Source organism: Falco naumanni, chromosome 3, assembly GCF_017639655.2.
Source record: "Falco naumanni isolate bFalNau1 chromosome 3, bFalNau1.pat, whole genome shotgun sequence".
In the NCBI taxonomy this organism is placed as follows: Eukaryota; Metazoa; Chordata; class Aves; order Falconiformes; family Falconidae; genus Falco; species Falco naumanni.
In genome coordinates this window covers 9997829-10012834 of record NC_054056.1, presented here as the reverse complement: position 1 = coordinate 10012834, position 15006 = coordinate 9997829, and the positions used below count along the sequence as shown (strand labels likewise).

The following is a 15006-nucleotide window of genomic DNA, read 5'->3' as shown; positions in this document are numbered from 1 at the left end:
ACCCCTGCCTAGGAAGAGAAATTCTGTCCATGTTAGACATCATACAGATGTATCTAAATCCTTTGGAAAGTGAAAACTACAATTGGCAATAGCAAAGCTGTCTCTTATTGCTTCATTAAGAGACATTTCTGGTATCCCACATGACATTAACTGCAGAGAGCTCGTATTAGATACATTCTAGGAAGCTCTAAAGACCAAAACAGAGAAATGGCCGAGTCTAGCTAAGGGGTGACTGCACGCTGACCATCACTAGCTGGCAATTCACAAAAGGGACCCTCTCCCAGCCTGTTGGGGAAACAGTCAAAGCCACATGCTTCAGCTGACGAAACACCTCAGTGATTTTACACATTGAAAAAGTTTAGAACTAGGCTGCTCTCTAGTACTAGAAGAGCATCCTGTACTAAACATGGAACGAGTCAACATCTCTTGTTTTCAATGCACAGGCTCTGCAGAGCAGCTATTAGAAACCCCAAGAGGCAGAAAAAGCACTGCTGTCTCATACAAACCAGTTCACTCAAGGGAAACAGTTTCTCTTTATGTTTTTAGGAAGTTACTGACACCTACTGGGTATTCCTGAGCATTGTAGATGGCAAAGACACAAGCACAGTGATTCAAGCGCAGATCATTCAAAGACTCCTTTCTCTTGCTGCTCCTATGAGTAGGAACAGAATGCAAGTTCCCTTCCAGCAGAAAAACCTCCTGCCTCAACACATAGGAAATTCTGCTCCTGTCCTTGAATAAAGCTGTCAAAGAGGAAGCCAAATTAGTGGCCTCTGATGAGCTCAAGGCCTCTCAACAGGTACAAGACAGTAAGAGCTTTTACATGCTGCCAGCCTGAGACAGGAGAGAGACTTCGAGGGAAAGCAGGAAGCAGGCTTGTACACAAAAGATGGTAACAAAAGTCACAGTAATCAACAATGCTTCAGGGCCTTGAGAAGATCACATTCTGATCTCTTTAAAGCATTTCTGTTTGATGTTAGAATCTTAATTCTCCCAAAGGTGGAAAACGTTGCAAAAAACCCACAGTGGCTTCCTTGCTCAGCCAAGACAAAATGGAGATAAAGACTCACCTCTCCAACTGCATTCACAACCGGCAAATGTCTGAGTCCCATTGTCCTGAACAGGTTGAAGACTTGTGACACATGAGTATTTGGAGAGACAGCAAAGGGCGATGGGTTCATGTATGGAGTGACATCCTATGAAAGACAAACAATTATATTACTTACAAGAGGAATTTTCACTATCTCTGGGAATCACAAACAAGCAATTCCTATAAGTCCTCCAATGCACTGATCTCTGGACAGGGTACTGGACCGTGGGCATCTTCTATTTCTCCACAAAGATGAAATTCTCTACAAGAACATGAATTTGTCACGGCTTGTTTGAGCACTGCAACCCATGATCTTAAGAGCCCAATGCTGCAAAAAGCCTCTGAGCAGGATAAATGCAGGTCCATGAAAATAAGAATGGATACTAGAACTTTGGCCTTCACAGCAACCTTCCTGTCACAAAGATGATGACAGGCCTGCCACTGACTGAGCTGCCAGCACACAGAGCTCCAAACGGGTATCAGCAATTTGCCTGTTCAATCTCACTCGGGCAGGAGTCTTAATCTAGAAGGAAGTTAACTAGACAGGCAATGTATGAATCAACATAAAGCACCTGTGTGTGATGTTACCCCTATGAGGTTTGATTTCCACATGCAGGCAAGGCTGACTGAATGCCTGAGAAGCCCAGGATGTTGTTCGTCACTGCACCCAAGAGTGGGCTTAAACATGTCCTCAGCCTTCTATAAAGGCTTGGGACAGTCCTCAACATGTACCAGGAAACACCGTCAAACTGCAGTGCATCTCTTACCACTATCATGCGAGGGTTCAGCAATGTCAGGTCCAGGTCATGAATATCTGGATAGCGGGGGTAATCCTCTGACATCTCTGCATGGGATAGACGAGGCTGACTTGCACTCTGCAATTAAAACAAATCCCGCTGAACTGATATATTGCTGTCCTAGCTAGTATATGGGCTGCAAGCAGCACTTGCTTACCCAGACCTCACCCCACGCCCACAGACAGCACTTCTGTAGAGGCGCACTCCTAACAGTGCTCTCAGAATGCAGTGGTGCAAGCCCAAACCTACACAGGCCTTTAGTTGACACAGCAACGGATCTGCTCTCCCGACTGACAGATCTACACGCATCACTGGAGGGCAGCAACATTACAGCCTTGTGGAAGATGGGCCTCAAACAAATGCTCACACTGATCTCAGCAATACAGGTGACACTTCTGGCAAGACCTTGGTTCGCAGCAGTAAAAACACACGGTATACACTGCTGTTGCTCTGTTTGTATTTAATATCTGCCCTCCATTCTCCAGACAGGATTGCAACTTTATGCAACAAACAGGTCTGTTTGTGTTTTAAATGGTAGCTGTCCTCTTTTCCTGGGGATAAACACAAATTAAATTCCCTTTATTCTAGAGCTGCAAGGGAGAATTCACACTACTCATCTACAGCTTGTAAAACACAGATGCATCCCTTAAAAAGTATAAAAATAGGTAAATTCTTTTTGTCAGCCCATAATATTTTTCCCAACCTAGGGATGTCTCTGCTACAATTCCTGATTAGGAAGACTCACTGACTGGCTCTCGGAGTAACAAACACCCCTGACAAGGAGGGTGACCAGCTGTGAGCGCAAGATCAAGCCATGGAAGGTCAAAGGTCTGAAGCGTTCCTCCATGGTCCACTCTTCACTGGGAGACTGGTCAGGGTACAGGTTGGGGTAGGGAGTATATCTGTAACAGTTTAACAGTACATGTTATAAGTTGCATGAACTTAAGGAGAGATACATACCCCTGCCTCCAAAATAACAGTGATTTCAGTTCTTTGCAACCTCCTGAACATTTCAGGGACTCTGGCTAGAGGCAAGCAAGTCTTTTCTCCAACAAACAAAATAGCAGAGTGGTGGGTTGAGAGCCATTACCATGGGTGCAGTATAACAACAGCAGCAGAATGGAGACAGTCTCCTAATTCAATTTCAAATCACTTGCTACTAAAGCAGTTTTCAGTGCTGACTTGTTCAGATTCTAGTAAAAGCTGAAGCATCTGGCAAAACATCAGGGCCAGGACTCTACTTTCAATGTCACTAGGTTAGAAACTGACTCACTAGGCTGGGCTTCTGCTTGGAAGCAACTACAACACAAGCCTGGTGACTCAGCCCAGTTACCAGAAAGCTGGTATCACTATTATGGCACCAGGCCATTAGCTCCTCTCTTAGGAGAAGTGAGCTTTGCAGAGCCCTCAGGTTTCTGCAGACAAGAGGGCGGCATCAGTTTCTACAGACAAGACATTTTCCCAGGTATTCCATCTGCTCCAGGAAATATTCCTGGACAAGTGTTTGAAGGAAATGTAAGTTAACAGGTTGGACACCATCAAGGCATTAGCCTAGGACTCAGTCACAGGTGGGAGCCCCGGCACTGGCTCATGAGACCCAACAAGCCACTTCTTCTAAAACACGGATTCTAGCACTGTTTCCTCTGACATATGGAATGACTGGGACTGTATGAAGCACCACAACACATCTCAACATATGGAAACACCCTGTTGCCCTACATTTGTGCCTACCAGGATCTCACCTTCTCTCTAGCATCTGTTGCAGCAGATCCTCCTTTTCTGGTGGCTCCTCCGTTGCTATGTGCTCGTCACACATGTTACGCAATTCACTTGATGGGTAGGACTTCATAGACTGACTACGCTTACGCTGCTCTCCAGCTCGGGTGAGGATGCTGGATTTCTGGATACAGCAAACAATTCTCAGATACTCACTAAGCAGGTCAACAGCTATCCAAGAGTGACTATGAACAACAGCTATCCAAGAGTGACTATGAACTACTTGATCATAACTTTATGTCACCAGGTAAGATGTTCCTTAGTCAGTGCTGTTTCAGCACTTGTTAAGTATAGCAATAGGACTGTATTCTCCTTGGAAACAGAGCCTGGTGTTTAGGAACTCAAGCACCCTTTTTTGCTAGAATGAGTACGCCACAGGCATGTTCATTATTCATTCTGACTTTAAATTTTAATTTTCCCAAGAGACTAAAGCATCTGCCCCACTAGCCCTCCTACAAAGCAGGAGTGTTTAGGCCCTTATTACTGATGTCAATGATGGGTTCAGTATTTCAGTGCAAAAACTGAACTTTTTTCTCCATGTCTATCCTAAACAGGTTACTTAGCCCTCTTAACTTTTGCCTCTAGGAATGCAGCCCACTCCTCTGCCTTTACCATGATCCAGAGAATGGAATGAAATTGAGTCCCTGAAAATTTTGTATTGCAGTAGGTGCCTACCTCTGACCTGAATTCTGCACTGACAAAAAACAAGACAACAAAAGAAAGGGCCTTCCACCTGCAAAACAGAGCTCTCTACTCTTCAACTTATCAACTTTTTACCTTGAATTTGATGTTGTTACTTATCAGTTGATTTCCCTTCATGAACTCCCTCTCATTGCCCCGGTTCTCAGTCACTACAGGGAAGGCATGATGGACAGTTGTGCGCAGGATGCTAACAAGGGACTGGATCCTGGTGTGTGGGTAGACATACGTCAAGTTGGGTTCCATGATGTCACTGGCTCGTAGTCTAAGGAAACAAAAATCCAAGACTGCTGCGTGCATCACATGTGACAGAAGGGTGGTGACAGACAAACAAGGAAACACACCAGCCCCAAAATGAGATCCTGAAGGACTCTGCTGCAGTTTAGTTCTGCCAGCTCCTTGAACCTGTGTGCTCACCTTCACTGTGTCATTAGTGGTGCTGGCACAATTGACTTGGTTTTTATTTTTTTTTTAACATGGCATTACATCCAATGATGCACTATAAGCAAGGAAAAAGTTTCCAGCACAGAAGGTGTTTAAACCTGGTAAGATGACAGGTTGGAAGAAGATGAAATTCTGCAAGAAGCCAAGTCCAGTGGAACACTTTCACAGCTGAACCTCACAAATCTGTTCCTCAGATCTCTACTCATCTACCCCTCCTCAGAAAGGGCTCCAGCACCTCTTTCCTGCCACAGGCCTGATGCACAACTCCTAAATCTTCTCACAGCAGTCCTCCTCACAGCTGCTCCTCTCAGAGCACCCAGGTTCATTGCAGATGAAGTATCATCCCCCTGCATTACAACATTCTAAGAACCCTACCACAAACTCTAAGCCACAGCCCTGCCAAGGGGAGCAGACTTACTTATCCATTTCCACCTCTGTTTCCCACTCCAGAAGAGGCACTCCTCGCAAATTCACATGGATGTCATAGATGCCTTTGTTGAAAAAGTCTCCTGTCCATTTGGCTACCTGCAGAGCAAATGGAAGGTCTACTGAGTTGTTGCTCCAAGTGCAAGACTCCCTGGTTTATCACAGTCCTGGAAAGAACAGAGATTCAGGGCCAGCACATGTCCAAGCAGTCTGCAAGAAGCCAGAGCTAAGACCCTGCACTCACCATAAGGGTGATCATTATTGGGAGCCCATAGGTGATCTCGTTGGTGGATTCAATTAGGATGACAGTCAGGCTAATTGTCATGCGAACCACTCCTCCCAGGAATGCTGCTGCCCCAATCAGCGCAAATGTTCCCGAGTAGATGTGATCCAGGCCAATGTAGCTAGGGCAAAACACAGATCCCAAAGACTGGAATAACCTGAGCTCAGTATGCATCTGCAGCACATCTCTCGCATGCATACGCACACTCAATGCACCTTTTGAGGAGGTTGGCGACCAGGCGTCCGAAGGCAGCCCCACAAAGCAGAGACGGCACAAAAAGACCACTGGGCACAGAGATCCCGTATGTCCAGCAGGAGAGTAAGAAATAGAGAAGGAAGAACAAGGACAGTGTGACTGGGCTGAAAGTACCTGCAACACAAGAAGAATCATGACTAAAGGGGCACAGGCCTGTCGGACAAAGACAGTAGTCTTGCACCATCCACCCCTCAGCTTGCAGCAGACTCATCTCACAACAGCTATTTGTCTCCCAGTACAAACATATATGAAGACAATGAATAAGTGGGAAAAAAAAAAAAAAAAAAAAAAAAGAGAAAAAAAAATAAAGGAGAGGAAAAGTAGGCCTTTCTTTCCATGGAGGAAGCTTTCACCTGTTGTAACAGCAGTGCCCCAGAGCCATGAAGGCCTGGAGATGCTCTTAGCCCTGTGGTTCTTAAGACAAGGCTGTTTCAAGCAAGATGAAGCTCTGAAACCTAAGCATGGAATAGGGTACTGCCTCCTAGCTACTCACCATCCTGGTGGAAGAGCTGCAGGATAGCAGACTCCTGCGGGTTGAAGAAGAGTGTGGCCATGTCGTTGTAGGTTTCATTTGGGCAGAAAAAAGTTTTGATGCTTGAATTCACATCCTCTGACACACCCTAACACAGGACACAGACACAAACAGTTAAAATCCACTCTCCTACATTAGTGCAGTGGGACTAACCTTCTGCATAGGGCTGTCAGCCCACACTTTGGGAAGTTCAGACCAAACACCAAAAGCAGAGCTGGGGCCTGCAGCATCAATGGGCTCCCCGATTCACAGTCTGAGCTGCCTTGCCAAAATCCGAAAGCACAAAGGATAGCTTTCACTGTTACTCTAAGTTCTTGCAACTGTCTCCAGGCTTTCACTGAAATTTTGTTATGTACTGCATGCTGTCAAAAGCTCATACGTGCCTGTGCTTTTCTGAAGGATGAACAATATGATGGGGACATATAATCTTCATGCAAGATCCCTCACCTGCAGGCTCAGAGTGTCATTGCCATTCTGACTGGTGGAAGACATCTGCCGGCATTCCCCCAGAACCATGGAGGCTACAAAGACCACGACTGTGGTAGTCAATGACACCAGCAGGCTCTCCAAGACTCTGCAAGTACACAATAGAAACCACACACTGAAGCCACACTCAGCCCTGTAACCCAGTCCCAGCTTTGCACATGACTGGTAAGGCTGCAAGCAGCAGCAGTCACCACAGTTTAACATCAGAAGCAGGGGGGACTCTGCAAGTCAAGCTGAATTACGATTTGGTTGCCAGGGATTGCGTTAACTCCCCTTGTTAATTGCCTGCCCCCAAAAGGCTATTTCTGCCCAGAGAACACATAGCAGTCACGTATAAAAAGCCACAGGGAAGGGTCTGGTAATGAGGCTGTTCACATGGAAACGATGTTCTGTAGATCCTTACAAGGTAAAAGGCTAGACAGGACTGGACAAGTTGATGTATAGTCTCTCATAATCTCTTTTCTAATTGCTGAAACACACGTGTTTTTTTAAACCTGGGCTTCTTATTTAGGAATTGTCTAGAGCAAACAAACAGCTGTTTTCCAGAATTATATGGCAATTCTCTCTCTAAATAGCACAGATATTAGCTCAGTTGTGGATTTAATTAACCAAGAAAATAAAAAAAAAAGTGGGATCAGCTATTCCTTCCACATCTGTTTTGTAAAAAAATAAAACCACCGGATGAAGACAAAGCCCTGGTTTGTTCAGTTATAGCCTTTATGATAAAAAGCTCCCTTCGTAGCCCTTGCAAGGGGGTTTGCAGCTCTCTCTGTACCACCACAGCAATTACAAAAATGCACAGAGGCTGTAACATTTGGTTTCTGGTGTTCACTTTCAAGTTCTAGTTCAATGGAGGCTTCATTTTGTGATTTCAAAAAGAATAGGTCTGAGATTTCCTCCAATCCCACTCACTGGGTCTTCTGGACTGATGCTTTTGCTTTGGGACACTGAACACAGATCAAGAGATGCCTGCACAAATTCAAGAGGCACAAATACCTGACCAGCTTTGGCTTGGGATGCACGTTCCGCATGCGGTACTTCGCAAGTCTCTTGTTCAGGCAGTTGAAGGTGGCTCCAAGAAGGCCTCCTACAATCCCCATCAGAATGAAGAAGCCCAAGTCCACAGCCGTCCAGAGGTGGCATTTCTTATCAGACTCAGAGCACTACATGCAGAAAACCATTAAAAAAATTTAAAAAAATCATTACAGTAGCTGCTGCAATTTCTACCAATGCATCTGTCTCCACATCAGGAGACTTTTAGCTGCTATGACCAAAGGGGAGGAAGAATTCTGTCTTAGGCTATCAATGTATTGCAGCTAAATACCAACTGCCCTTCAATGAAATACAAGCATGTATCAGAAAAAAAAAACCAGAAAGAAACACTGAACTGACAAGAGACTGGAGGCTGGGGTGTGGGAAATAACAGCACTAAACCTTACCTTAAACTCCCCAAAGTTCAGCAGCCCAGGGAGCTGGAAAGACCCCCAACTTCCAAACTGAATTCCAGAGCGGAAGAAATTCAGGGTGAAGGTGGCAGCCATGGAACAGAAAAGCTGAAGAAGTAAAAAATAAAATAGGAAGTAAAGACTCCCAACATTAAAATTGGCATAGTTCACTTCCTTAAAACTTATGCCTGTGGAAGAGAACCTAAAAGCCTTCTCAGGCTTTAGCAAAATAATCCACTGTGGTTTAACACCCGTTCTCTGCTGCAGAAGAGCACAGAGCTACAATGGACTACTAGAATCATCTGATTTGGTTTCCTGCACAAGAAGTTAGGAATTTCACCTAGTAATTCTTGCAGTAAAAGCTTTTTTTTTTTCTTTTGCAAATATGTTAATTTGCAGTTGCAAATCAATTACAAGGCACTAACACAGCTTGTTTTGGAACTGAGGTCTTCATTGGCTCTGAGCAAGTTGCTATGTTGGCCAGTCCCCTGGCTTCTTTTGCTGCTGCTGAGAAAGAACAGACTAACTGAATCCCATCAACAGGATGTTTGGCATAAGAAATGCCAAAAGTGTCATGAAATCCAACACATGTTTAATACACTTCATGAAAGCAGGCACTACAGGCAGGGAAACTGCCAACCTGAAGGCACAGGGCATTGCTGCAATACAGCTCCCCAAGGCAGAGAAAAGCAGAAAGAAATGCACCACCTGCCTACTCTGCTCCAAAAGGATGGGATTGCAGAGAGCCCAGGCACAGAAGCCCTTTCTCACAGACATGCTAAATCTACTGCCTACGGAGCTGTCCCATAGTTCCAGACAGTACTGGACTCATCTCTGCTCTTCATCTGTAGTAATTCTGGAGTGCTGATAGGGCAGGCAATCTCTCTCCTGCCAGGAGAGCTCAGGAGACAGGATAATCTGAATGCCCTCATGGACAAACCCTCCCAGCTCAAGGAAGGGCCACACAGAAAAAGCCAGTCACCACTCACCACTTTCCATGTAAGTCCCTGGTTCCAGAAAGAGGAACCTTCTTCCAGGCTGAAAAGAGTGCCCCCAATTGGGGCTCCAAAGGCAGCCGCAACCCCTGCAGCAGCTCCAGCAGACACAAAATCCCTTTTATCCCTGAAACAAAAAGGAAAACAATCTCAGTTTAGTGAAGTGGAGCTCTGGAGACACCATCAGGCAACACCATCTATTCAGCAAGTCATTGCAGCATCGTGCTCTTTCTGTAGAGCCCAACACAGAGCAAAACTCTGGCACTGCACAACTGCCCAGTATACAAAGAACCATCCTACAATGTGGGACTCCCACATCACTTGAAAGAATTACTGAGAAGGAAGGGCAAGATTTTGTTCACATCCAGGTGAACCAGCCTCCTCTGTACTGTATCTTGGTCATAAAGGGTGAGTAACTGAGCTTGTTCTCAACAGTGAAACCATTCAACCATTCAGATTAAAGGTTTTATATGGGTAGAGATTTGCTGAGTAGTACATGAGAACATTAATGAACATCGAGACCAGAGCAGAGCAGCATGAAAGAGTCAAGTCCTAGTGTTGCCTTGCTGCAGAACGAAACGGCAGGACACTAGAGAAAGACTGAAAAGACAACTGACTGATTCATCCCAGCCCGCCACCCCACTCCCAAGGAAGTCTGCTCACTCATCCTCCTCTCCCCTCCTCCACATCCTGGGTACAGTACCTGTCACTGCGGAAATAGGGAAAGTTAAATTGGATCTTCCTCAAAGAGATGCTCTGAAACTACAAACAAAGTAAAGATTTAGAAACATAGGAGATGGAAACTCTGTCCTCACAGTACCCTTACAAAGCAGTGGTGTGACCAGGCCAACGACCCAGGCCAGCACTAACCTGTGGCAAACCCGCACCCACAACAGCACCGCTGTGAATCATTGGACCCTCCTTCCCGACAAAAAGACCTGGAAAAATAAGACTGATGAGGCAACACACTCCCTGGGCCACCCTCCCTTGGTGACAATGCCAGAAGAGATCAGCTCACCACTCCCATGCCATGGCACAGTCCCCTGTGCCAAGCCTGCAGGCCTGCAGCCCCTCCCCCCTCAAAGTGAAGGACAGTGCCGGCTCCTGCCTCCTGCCCCCTCACTCCTCAAACTTGCACTGACCTCACGTGGGTGGAACCACTCAAAGGCAGCTGTTACAAGGACTCTGAGCTCTCCAAGATACTCTGCCCTGATGCCTGGAACATAGCCTCCTTCAGGCTGCTCTAGACAATGTGTTCTGGAGAATTCTCAGGTCTCCCTCTTGGACTGAGCCACAGCACCACTTCTGACTAGCCCACCCAGAAAAGTACCAGTTCCCCCAATAGTCCTGATCCTCTGTCTATTTTCTACTCTATATATGCATTCAGGGCTCATGATTCTGCTCCAGTCCATCAAAGTAATTTCACTGGAAAGACAGGAGAAGCCATTTGTGCCCTATGTACAGCAGGGACAGAATTTTTCCACCTTTGGTGAACCCTTACCCCAACAAGATCAGTACAACACAGCCCTTCTTACCTCCTGCCACACTGAAGAGCACTCCCATAGCTTTGCACACCACTGTCCGGAGACGCACAACTCCTGGAACTTTTACCCCATTGAGGTAGCACTTAATTTCAGGAATTCCTGATCCAGCTGCCACAGGCTGCAGAAAAGAAACACTGATGTTGTGCTGCCTCGATTTCATAGCTGACCAACAATATCTCATCAGAGAATACAGCAAGGGACCAAAAGACCCTGCTTAGCTAAATCAATCAGCACTGTGAGGCTAGTTCAGTGTCTCAGGGCAGAAAGTGCTTCTAGCAAGAAGGATATTTCATACCCAGGACCTGTGTGAGAGGAAAGGGAGGCTGCGTAAGGAGCTACAGTGGACGTCAATCTTACTTGGATCAGGACCAGAAGACTGGCAAGAAAAACAAAGGTCAGGTTGAACCCCAGCAGCTCCAGCAAGGACAACGCAAGACAGCCCTTCTCAGTGCATTCTTCCACCGCTGCGGGGACAGTCAAGGAAAACAATGTTCCCCCCACTGACACACAATAATTTGGTACTGTCTGGTGGTCCCACTGGCATCACGAGCCAAGCCTGCTCTTCCTAATCCAGCCAGGGCAGCTGACACAACCCATCAGGAAGCCCGGCTTCCTTTTCAGAGCTCAAGACTGAGCTACAAGGAAGGGAAACCGCTCATTCCTTCAGGGATCAGCCTCTGCCTATGTTCATGATACTGGACATATTTCTTGGTTTCAAGGGCTGAATGACATAGGCAAGATGAAAACTTGATTAATCATCAACATGACTGATAGCAGAAGTTTGAGAGTCAGCTGTTCTGAGCAAAACATGGGAACAGAATGGAAAAGGTCACTGAGTCTAACAGGAACCCATACACTAGGTGAAAGATACAGCTTTGTACCACTCGGAACTTGAGCTGGGTAAAGAGCCGTACGAAGAAATCCACAAAGAGGCCCACCTATGAAAAAGAAGACAGATTTGTCATCAGAAATTACTACATACAGGTAACAAGGGCCACCCTCTAGTAAGTCCTACCAGAAGTATGCATGCACGGGAGGACAGGATGAAGGCGGAAAAAGAAGTATTGTTCTGAGCAGAGTAACTTTGGAAGCTGAGCCTCCCTCACTCTGACTGGGACAGATCCATCCTGGAATTATTCCTGAAGAGATGCATTTCAAGAGTACTAATCTAGCAGCATTTTTAACACCCACAACATACTTCAGGGTACAGAAGAAAGCTGGTGTTTAACTGAGGCATGCATAGAGTCAGCAGAGCTAATTTTCAAACACTCATGAAAGCACGTTCTGTGACACTCGTACTGCCAAACATCAAAAAAAAAATACAGTTCAACTGTAAATTGGCATCCTTTTTTATTAAGTGCTCACTTTGGACAAGTTTTACTGTAAGCAGAGTTAAAGGACTTGCCAAAATATTTGCAAAGAAAGCACAGCAAGTTCTAAAAGAAAAAAAGGCTTCCTGGAAAATAATCTAGCAAAACTGTGCTATAATTCCCAAAACACAACTCCAGCTACTAAGCTCTCCAATTCATGAAAGGGAATGTTTCTTATTCTTTACTCCTCAGCCACTGACTTCTAAATCATTCCTGCTTAGTCTCCTGAATTTTCCTCAACCCCCAAACAGCAAGATCCTTACCAGTCCTGTGCAGACTCCAATAGCAAAAACCATCACCCACTTCACTGCTTCATATCTCTGGGCTTTCTGCTTAGGAAGAAGATTAAAAAAACAAAAAAACAAAAACCAGCCAAGTCAAAATAACATAGAAATGGAGATCAGAAAAAGGCCAATCTTGGACTCCACAGTTCTAGTATGCTAGAGTGATAAATCAACAGAAGATGGTGACAACAGCTAACTGACAATAGAGAACTGAAAGTCCTGAACATCTTACTCACTTTAAACCCGAGGATCAGAACAGATGCTGGGAGCTATAATCCCCACATGTATTTTTATTCTTTTCATAGAGAAATCAAGTAGAATTTCTTTCATAAAGAAGAAAAAACCCACAAAACTTTCTGCAGTGGAGCATACTTAGAATCATAGAATGGTTTGAGTTGGAAGGGACATTTAAAGGTCATCTAGCCCAACCCCCTGCCATGGGCAAGGGCACTAGGCCAGGTTGCTCAAAGCTCCATCCAACCTGGCCTTGAATACTTCCAGTGATGGAGCATCCACAACTTCTCTAGGCAGGTTCCACTGGTTTAACTCTGAAGCTAATGAACAAGAAAGAACAAGGTCCTACCTTGTTGTCCATGCTCTCCAAAACTTCCAGGTATGGGTCATTGATACAGCGATCATAATCCAAGCTCTGAAAGAATGCCAAAAGGTCAATTTGAGAGAATCAGCTGCAACAGACTGTGCAAAAAACTATGAATAGAAAATTGTTAAAGGTTACAGAAGTCACTACTACCCCCACAGTAGGTTTTGCAAACAACAGTAGGAGAAAGAACTCTTGCAAACAACTTAATTTAAATATTTCCAGCAGAGCTAGATCCTGCCAATCAGGAAGTGAAAGAACAGAACAATTTCACTGCCCAAGCTGAAACAGACAGGGAACTAAGCAGGAATACAACTGATTAATACAACTTTAAATTAAAGAAGTCACATTGTACAGATTTAGACTTTACTTAAGCACTCCCAGTTTGACAGCGCAGGGGATAATGTCAGATCTTTATATCTAACCTCTCACTACAACAGGAACACTAGACAGGAATTCCCCTCCAGATGAATAGCATCAATTATTAAGCTTATCAAAGCAGGGAGCTAAAAGCAATATAGAGTTGCCCAGTTGTATTTACAACATGCAACAGGCTTCTACCTAGATCAACTTCACCTTTTCAAGCCAAACAGGAACAGGCTAGGCTAGTGACATCCACGCTGACAGCAACTGCTCTAAACAGCTCAGGGCCACCATACGGACATGCAAAAAGCAAACATGTCCTGTAAGAAGCAGGACCCGATAGACGGGATTGATCTGCTGCAACATGACAACAGACATCGCAGTAAGGCAATGGTGACCAAGTAGCTACAGATGCTTTCTACAGTCATGGGGGAAACAAGACCACTAGGCTTGAGCTGTGGATGTTCAAGCTCTACTCACAGGGCTTTAACCCAGAAATGTATAACAATGAGGAGCAGTTCTTTGCAAGCACAGCAACTCCAGGTATTTTTGCTGATGCCAACGCAATCTAAGTAGTGATGCATTCTGCCCCATTACAAACTCAAGCAGATCAAAACCTGCCTGCGGTTCCTTTCACATTAATATCTCAAGCTCCTATCAGCTCATTTCTCACCTCATAGTCTTTGCGTGGAAGGATCTCATCCTCCTCTTCATGAGTTTCTCCTAGGATGGTCTGCAAAACAAACGTGGGGAAGGAAAATCAGCAGGGGAATGAATGCCCGTACATGAACGCCTCATAACCGTAGGCAGCCAAGCCAAAATCAGGGAAGGCCTATGCCACTGTTGCATATAAAGCCAGCGTGGATTGCCAGACCGCCACTTTGGGGTAACTGTATAGGGTGTTACCTTAAAGCTTGCTCCTCAGCAAGAACGCACCACACTACCACACTACTTCTGTATGGGAGCCTCCCACAAGATCACACAGCGGAGTACTAAACCTACGTGCCAGCTTCCTTCACAGCAACAGGCTACAGGGAAGCACCGGACAAAACCCTGCACAGATCGTGCTGCCCTGTGCCGGCGGCTGGGGAGCCTCTGCCAGAGCCACCCCGCTGGCAGGGCCCGCTGCACCGAGAGGGCAGCAGCAGGGCAGGCTGCGGCGCCGGTCGCCGGGGCAGGGATAGAGGCCGAGCCCGGGCAAACGCCGGCTGAGGCACCGGGGCAGCGCGGGCCGAAAGGGCGGGAAGGGGCTGAGCCGCGGGGCCGCGCGCCGCCTGAGGAGCCGGGCCGGGAGGCGCCGCGTGAGGTACCGCTCCGCAAGGCGCCGACACCAGGGGCGGAGGCACCGGGCCCAGCGCCATAGCAACGCTCAACACCCCCGAGCCGCCCGCCCTCGGGCGCTCCCCACAGCCGGCGCGGCGGCGGCGGGGCCGGGCCAAGGGCCTGCGCCGGAGCGCCGCAGGTGGACACGAAGCCGAGGGCGGCCGGGGGGCGCGCGGGGCCGCGGCCGTACCAGCTCCTCGGGGGTGCGGCTCTCCCGCTCGCCGCAGCAGCGCGGGCAGCAGCAGCAGCACAGTCCGGACCCGCACCCCGCCATCTTCCGCCGCCGCCGCCGCCCC

The 15006-nt window shown here is 46.7% G+C and overlaps 1 protein-coding gene across 3 annotated transcripts in view; it reads right to left on the bottom strand.

The window, feature by feature from the left end:
- Window positions 1–15006, bottom strand: part of CLCN6 (chloride voltage-gated channel 6) — a 19300-nt gene extending 4294 nt beyond the window's left edge. Inside the window, exons 1-22 of one of the 3 annotated variants that reach the window (XM_040586534.1) lie at window positions 14901–15006; window positions 14061–14120; window positions 13010–13075; window positions 12406–12474; window positions 11644–11710; window positions 11130–11236; window positions 10764–10890; window positions 10099–10166; window positions 9932–9990; window positions 9223–9355; window positions 8228–8341; window positions 7785–7951; window positions 6750–6876; window positions 6264–6390; window positions 5731–5884; window positions 5477–5636; window positions 5225–5331; window positions 4441–4627; window positions 3630–3787; window positions 2633–2789; window positions 1858–1965; window positions 1071–1196 (exon numbers count right to left, since the gene is read on the bottom strand). In XM_040586534.1, coding sequence (XP_040442468.1) covers window positions 1071–1196; window positions 1858–1965; window positions 2633–2789; window positions 3630–3787; window positions 4441–4627; window positions 5225–5331; window positions 5477–5636; window positions 5731–5884; window positions 6264–6390; window positions 6750–6876; window positions 7785–7951; window positions 8228–8341; window positions 9223–9355; window positions 9932–9990; window positions 10099–10166; window positions 10764–10890; window positions 11130–11236; window positions 11644–11710; window positions 12406–12474; window positions 13010–13075; window positions 14061–14120; window positions 14901–14984 — 2532 coding nt within the window. In that variant the 5' untranslated portion in view covers window positions 14985–15006. Of the gene's footprint in view, window positions 1–1070; window positions 1197–1857; window positions 1966–2632; window positions 2790–3629; window positions 3788–4440; window positions 4628–5224; window positions 5332–5476; window positions 5637–5730; window positions 5885–6263; window positions 6391–6749; window positions 6877–7784; window positions 7952–8227; window positions 8342–9222; window positions 9356–9931; window positions 9991–10098; window positions 10167–10763; window positions 10891–11129; window positions 11237–11643; window positions 11711–12405; window positions 12475–13009; window positions 13076–14060; window positions 14121–14293; window positions 14446–14900 lie in introns of those variants that run through there. The other 2 variants (XM_040586535.1, XM_040586536.1) reach the window with 2 other exon arrangements.